This window comes from Micropterus dolomieu, linkage group LG03, assembly GCF_021292245.1.
Source record: "Micropterus dolomieu isolate WLL.071019.BEF.003 ecotype Adirondacks linkage group LG03, ASM2129224v1, whole genome shotgun sequence".
In the NCBI taxonomy this organism is placed as follows: domain Eukaryota; kingdom Metazoa; phylum Chordata; class Actinopteri; order Centrarchiformes; family Centrarchidae; genus Micropterus; species Micropterus dolomieu.
The window spans coordinates 4,912,012-4,919,406 of record NC_060152.1 but is presented as its reverse complement, the minus strand read 5'-3'; the positions used below and the strand labels follow the sequence as shown (position 1 = coordinate 4,919,406).

The 7,395-nt window shown below is 40.6% G+C and overlaps 1 protein-coding gene across 2 annotated transcripts in view; it reads left to right on the top strand.

Annotated features, from left to right (window-relative positions):
- LOC123968770 (SREBF chaperone) overlaps window positions 1-7,395 on the top strand; it is a 49,661-nt gene that overhangs the window by 10,086 nt on the left and 32,180 nt on the right. For both annotated transcript variants that reach the window (XM_046045702.1, XM_046045701.1), the window contains exon 3: window positions 7,134-7,254. In XM_046045702.1, the coding sequence (XP_045901658.1) occupies window positions 7,134-7,254 (121 nt within the window). The remainder of the gene's footprint in view (window positions 1-7,133; window positions 7,255-7,395) is intronic.

The window sequence follows — 7,395 nt, the reverse complement described above, 5'->3', positions numbered from 1 at the left end:
ACATTCTGTTGGAAACCATCTTTCCATTTAAAAGGAATGTCTGTCTGATGTGTTCAAATTTAATACAACAATCACTTTTTAAATGTAGTTTCCAGAAAAAAAACATATCTTATAATCAGGACGATACAGTATTTTAAGAATACAGTATTTGATGGTCAAAAGATAGATGTTGTGTTCGTCCTGCTTACAGTAGGGCTGGTGTTGGGATGGATGTATAACTCCAGACCTCTTGGTAGTACCTGCTTTTTAGTGCAGGCTCCATTAAAGGTGAGAGAAAAGCAATCTTGTCATCCAGTGTAGACAGACTGACTTGTAGAGAAAGTGATTGGACAGAGGAGACAAATAACCGGCTCAACTAATCTGACCTGGCCATCTGTGCACACATTAGAGCCCCCCGCCGAAACCATGACACAAACATTCACTTTCCACACGCACATATCTACTCTTGCTGAATCTCTGGTCAAAAGAGAGGACGTAGGTCAGAGAGTTGGCCTGGCTTCAGCAGTAAAGGCATTGTAAAACAATCTCAGCAATCTGAAACACACACATGCACCTGCTGCGTGCGGTCCTTGCAGCACCGCACTGCGGGGGTGCCGACCAAATGGACGACTGACCACCTCCCGGGGCAAAGTGAAAGAAAAGAGCTTGATGACGGGGATGATAAAGGCAGGACCAGAGCAAAGGGCTGTGAGAAAATGGTCCTGTGAGAATGGGAAGCCTGTCCCTCCATCTGCCTGTCCGGAGGGGGGCTGGTTCCACACAAAAGAGGCCTTTGTGGAGGTACAGTGACCTTGGAGAGTCGGGTGGGCAGGGAGGGAGGTGAGAAAGGGTGGAAAAACTGAGGTTTTTATCCGCTTTTTTAACTGACAGGCACATTTCTAGAAGGGAAATAAGTGATATTTATTCAACACAAACAACACAAAATAACAATGCACTGTCCATGTGGAAGTTAAGTTATTGATTAAAACCACCGACTCATTTTGTGTGTGGGCTAGGGCTGCAACAATTAGTCGATGCGGAGAGAGGCTTTTGTTTTTACAAGTTTTGTACGCTATTTCATCACTAAATACACTGTTGAGAAATTTTGAGCTTAGAAATCAATTGTGTAGAACTTGAATTTGAGAAGCTTCACAACCACCCGCGAGGTTAGCGGTGCCGGCCGGCCAGTCTCGCCCACGGAGTCCTCTGATCCCTGTTACTTAGACCACTGCAGCAGCAACAACAACAGAGCAGCAACGACAGAGGAAAGGTTATTCTGTCTTTACAATCTAAGGAATGTTTTAAAGTAAATCAAGACACATGTGGCTCGTAATGTAGCCTACAGAACATTCTCCACTTCTAAAACTTATAAGCACTTCGGTAAAAATAAACTACAGAAGTAACATTCGTATGAAAGGGAACTGTTGCTTTATTATTCTAAATAGACATTACATTATTAGTGTACAGTTGTGGATGTAGTACTTGCTTTAAATTTACTTTTATTTTATATAGTTCCAAAGCAAAAATCTTTATTAAAAAGTTTTAAAGTTAAAACCTACTTGGCAAAAAAATCAGATTGTGAGCTTATTGTTTTGGGTGATAAAGCCTGGCTGTTCTTTACATTCTTGGTTTTAAGGTCTCATTGATGATGCTGGCTAAGAGATTTTAGTTGTTAGCAAACACGTTAAGTGCTATAATAAATTAGTGAATTATAGGAGTAGCCTACAATGTCTTGTCGTCTTCCCTATTTTTCCCCTGTTGTTGATACTAGTGTTCATTCAATAGTTAACCTTGTTCACTTAATGGTAACGCTAGCTAGTTAGGCTGTGTGCTGGACATCAGTAATTCACTTGAAAGATATTTAATTAGTTAAATGTTTTAATTAGGATTTAAAAAGTTAGGGGGTGACAAAAATAATCGTGTCTAGTCGACTGATCGAATAAATAATTAACATGTTAGTCGACTAAGAAAATAATCATTTCCACTGTGTTTTTGAGGGCGTGCCTGACTAGCCGCTATGCTTATGACGCATGTTACGATGTGTCGCAACATTGTAACGGAAAAAACTACTGTACTATAATCGAGCTTTTTTTTCAGACCGTTCAGAGCAGTTTTTACTTTAGGCGATAGTAACTCCCTTTGAGGTGGGCTTTGGGCTTTTTCACTTTGCAAACATATTACATGCGCAAAAAAGATATATAACAAAAAAGGAAAGATGAAAAGCCAAAAAGCACAATATGACCTCTTTAATACATACAGAAATACTAATTCTGTGTCTCAATTTGCGCCCTTCCATACTCACTCATGCTAAGTGTAAGTCCAAGCGTGTTCACACCATAGAGGGTGTAAAAGAAGAGGACATGGCTACGACTTCATGGAGTGTCTATTAGTACAACCCAACGTTGATAGAGACATATTTAGGTGACCAAAATGGTACAAGTATCCTAACTTTCATGAATTGAAAACACACTGTGAAAGGATCAGAGTTCTTGGAAGAAAACACAGATAGCACTCAAAAACAAGTTCACGGCTAGTTAAATGCAGCGCCCTTAACCACTTGGAAACTAACACCTATTTCCAGGAAAAACTCCTAAAATAACATAACCAAAATAAGTCAAAACCAACTCCTGTAATTTTGATGAAAAGAAACTAATATACAGTTATTAGACAATTTTTCAAAAATATACTAGGGGAATGTCCATGTTTTTGCCATATTTACTGTTTATAAGTTCACTTTTATTGGGAATGTTCTTCAAAACACTATTTCTCTCCATACAGCCACGTTCCAAATACCATAAAGCTTACAAAACATTGAAATATAGATAAAAACAGTCAATATTGATCAACATTCCTGTGACCAAAAGCAACCCCATGCCTTTACAGGCCCACAACTTGAGAACAGAACAACCTACTATGTCTGTGTAGCTCCTACAAGTCGGCCAGGAAACGACGATAAAGACCGTAGCTGTTTCTCAATCTGTGTTCTTGCCTGTACTTGTGTTCTTGTGGACTTGTGAAACGTCATAAGTCGCAGCCAAAGTACTGTTCCAATTCAAAAGTCCGCATCTAGCGAAGTACAGTCAAATACCCGGATGTGTTCTCGCTCCGCCCGTTTTACCAAGCCTGCATCAGTGGTGACTTGTGTGGACTTCAGATCGCCAGATATCCCAGAATGCATTTCGCTGACAAAAAGCGGAAATGTCGGATGAGAAAACACACAACTGTAACATATAATACTGCTGTTCTCGTGTCACATATAGTATTTTTATGCGGGAATATAGTTGTTTAAACTCCAAATATGTAGTTGATTTCTCAAGACAGAGCTGATTTAAAACGGGTCCGGCTGTCATCAAGTCCGCTGCTGTTCCAATTGCTGAATGACTGACTGCGTGCTCCCGTTCCTGGGAGTTTGTACTCCCGAGCCGAACTTGCCAAGTCCGAGCTTTAAAGTACAGAAGTCCGAACTTGGCGAACCAGGTATTGAGAAACAGCCCGTCTGTTCCAAAGCAACACTTCTTCTCTCCTTCATTTTGACAAGAGAAACGAAACCTACCAGCTCAGATATTGCGCAATACCAAGATGGTGGCCCGCAGCTATCTTTTCACACTGAAAACAGCGAAAACGGCAAAAGTAGTTAGCAGTTGTAACTGTAAATGTATATTGGTGCGTTTGTTGTTATTAGTCGGCTAATAACTGTGTTTTGTGATTTGAGCAATATGAGTTACACAGCTGATCAGAGCTGGACCTGAGCTTTCTTTAGAGTGGTCGGGCGGCGGTGTAGGAGATGAGAGATATGTGGAAGGCGATAACTTTAGCCATGTACAGTGATTTCAGAGCGATTTATGTTGTGATATAAGTTAATTTAGATTCTTGGTGTTTGTGTTTGGTGTGGATAAAAATGGTCCCTTTGAGATGCTACCTGAGCCTTCTAGCTTCACAGAGGTGTGTATCATGCATAGGGTAACAAAATAGTAGGATCGTCCATGGATTTCCCATTTGCATTTTGAGGCGAAAATAGATTGTTGTCCATGCTTATTAAGCTATGTAAGCTTTTTCAACGGCCCTGGTCAAATGTACACATTGTAGTGGACACGAGTCGCCTCTATCCTTATTAACAGGTCACCATAGTAACTTGTCAAGATAGCCCAACCTGAAGCATACCCTGCTTCATGGTCTTTTTTTCATATTTTTGAAATTAAATTTACTAATTTACTAAATGAACATCATGCTGTGTTGAAGAAAACTTGAAACTAATGATTGAGATCATAAACCCATTTGGAAGGTGTTTACAAAGGTAATAAATCAAGTGAGAAGTAGAGTGATTTTGCCAAGTCCAATGAATCAGACATCTTTTTGAAACCAGTGAAGTTGCCCCCTGCTGGCCATTAGAAAGAATACAGGTTTAAGGCACTTCCTCATTGGCTTCACTTTTCAGACCCAAAGGCTGTCGCTTGGTTCACACTAATGCAGTACACTATGACTACCCCTTTGGTGTACTAATAACAGTCAAAAAGCTGAGTGTGGAACGCTGGACACTTCTCACCCTCAACAGTCGCTTGGCTACGTAGCAGAAAGGGAGGGGACCACCATCCTTTATTCAAACTTGTGAAAATGGTGGCAGAAGTAATTGCACCCACAAGTAAGCAAAAGTATGTTCATGTTTAATAAAATTTAATTGAACCTCTTTGTAGTCTCTATAGGAGGGCTTTCACAAATGTAGAGGCGCATAAAGCAGCGTTCACAAACGGCGATTGCCATTTGTAACGAGATTTTTAAATTCCTGCTGGCGATATAAAACTACATTTAAACATGGAACAGCAAGGAAAAGAGTTTTTGTTTTTTTAGTGATTGTTTGCTGTGTGGTAAAGACATTACCTGCGGAAAAACTGTCGGCCTCTTAATTTTGATAGCCCACCCGATTTTTTTTCTTCTTCTGTGGAAGTTTTGGCAGCGTCTTCCCCGGTGTGCTGTGCTGATTACTAGGGGTGGGAATCGCAAAGTACCTCACGATACGATACAATACACGAAACATGCCTCACGGTAACGATATCGCGATTCAGCAATTCTGCGATAATCGATATATCGCTAGACAATCCTAAAATGATACATCACGATATCTGTCTAAATATGAATACAAAATGCCTGTGAAAAAGTTAAATCCAAACTGTTAGAAAACAGCACAATTCTGCAGCACACGTTTGTTCAGTCCGTAAACCGTCAAAGCGCAATTTTTTTTTAAAATTATATGTATCGATATGATTGGTTGGAATATCGATACAGTATCATGGAAAAACGTATAACGATAAATTGCTGTATCGATTTATTGGCACACCCCTACTGATTATGTTACACTGTTAACACATCAGCATGATTACGCAATCGCAGTGACAGAAATGACACAAAGTGCAACTCTTGCTAGAAAATAGTTTTTACCATGAAGACACCCGTCAGAGTTTTGTCAAGCTGGAAGTGGAACCAAATCTGACAGAGGCGGGCACCCCGTAATTCTCTATGTAGGAGAAACTCGGGTGAACTGTTCACTGTGCTCTGGCCTTTTCTTGGTCTTGACGACAACCCTGTAGCCAGCTTTTCTTGAGGGGCTCTGTCCCGACTCAACCGCCTACTGTAAAGCTGATAATGACATGAATAATGTCAGTCTGACACTAGGCTTAGTTGTGCTTGAGTGCTAAAAGTTTTCTCTCCCACGATTGTCCTTTTAGAAGGATTGGAATTTGCTGTGTTTTTGTTAATCCTGTGATGCAAAAAGAAAGAACGTGTCCTGTACACAGACACGTACTCTTTTCTACATCAGTACTGTGTGTATATCTTTTTTAGATGTGTTCCATAATTTATCCAGCTACTGCCACCACCTCAGTCTCTTAACTATGTGTCAGGATTGCCCAATACTACCAATGCACTTATACACACACACACACACACACACACACACACACACACACACACACACAGAGGACAAGAAAGAAGTGTTTTAGTGCTCAAAGGGAACTTGTTTCATAAGGACCCACCCATTTCTAGGAGAAAAAGGGAGTGGGTCTCACCAGGTAGTACTCCATCTGGCAAGAAAAGCCGGAGGCCCTGGTTTTATGTTCTCGGTTGGGTTGCGTACTAAAAAAAACACACAGTCACAATCCTTCAAACAGAAGTGTCCAGCTTCAACATGACTGCTGAATTGATTTGTTTATTGGTATATAATTATATCTGGTTCTATCAAGTTAAAATGTTTTAAGCTGCTGTGCAGCTTCACGGATACTAACAATTGATAGTGTGTCCTTTATTTCACATTATAATACTTTTTGGCTGCTATTCTGGCATGTCTTTAGGCTTTGGTAAACTGTTATTGGAATTTTTCCAATTTTTCCTCTATTGACCCTTCGCGAAGCCCCCCTTAGTTGTACTGAGCATGCGCTGCCACTGTCTTATTACTGCACTCCCTGAAGAAATATTGTTTTGGAAAAACAAAATTACGATCTCAGAAAGAAGCAGACAGAAAGGTTTGCCTTATGCATTTGAAGGTTACATTCAAACTGATGTGAAAAAAATAAAGATTGATGCATCACCTGATGCTTGAGACAGAGGACAACAATGTTAAGGGTCAACATTGTTCCTGTAAAGTTGGGTATGTCTCTATTCACTATTAAAATCATTAAAAAGCAGTAGGCCTATATAACATTACATTCGGTAGTAAATTAGCTAATATTACATTAGGAACAATTCCCAGCCTACATGTTTCTGAATTTGTTTTAGGTTTTGGAAAGAGAATACATCGTGCTTCTTCTTTCGACCTCTCTGGTTAGCGATTGTCACTACTACAAGTTCCAGAGGAAAACCGTTTGACCATATCTTGAAAAAGTCACCAGAAAAAGCTAGAAAACGACTCCATTTGCATAGGAGTCAACAGAGCGCCGCCATGAAAGTGTCGGACCTCAGTTAGAGCGAGACCTATACTGCGCTGTGATTGGCCAGCTTGCGTAATCGCCTTAGCAAAGGGTGAATTGCGGTCATAATTTCAAAAACCTGTACTGCACTAATGTCCAACACCAGTTTAACTGAATGTCCTTCCATCTTGAAAACATTTTAAATCGCCACACTTCTATTATGTACCCTGTGACCCCCTCCCCCCTTCCATCTCTCAGCTATCCGTTATTGAGGCTTCCCCTGCCTGGGACAGGTCCTGTGGAGTTCACCACAGGGGTGCGTGACTACAGCGTCCCTTCCCATGAGCCTCAAGGAGACCTCGGAGAACGGCCCGACTGGGTAGGAGAAGACAAAGCACGCGCACACATTAATCGAGAATTGTTTGTGTCTGACCGTCACTTTTGTCTTTGCTCCATTTAACTGCATTCTTTTCTTAACCTTGAATCCTTATCCTTGTAATGTAATACTAATGTGCATCCT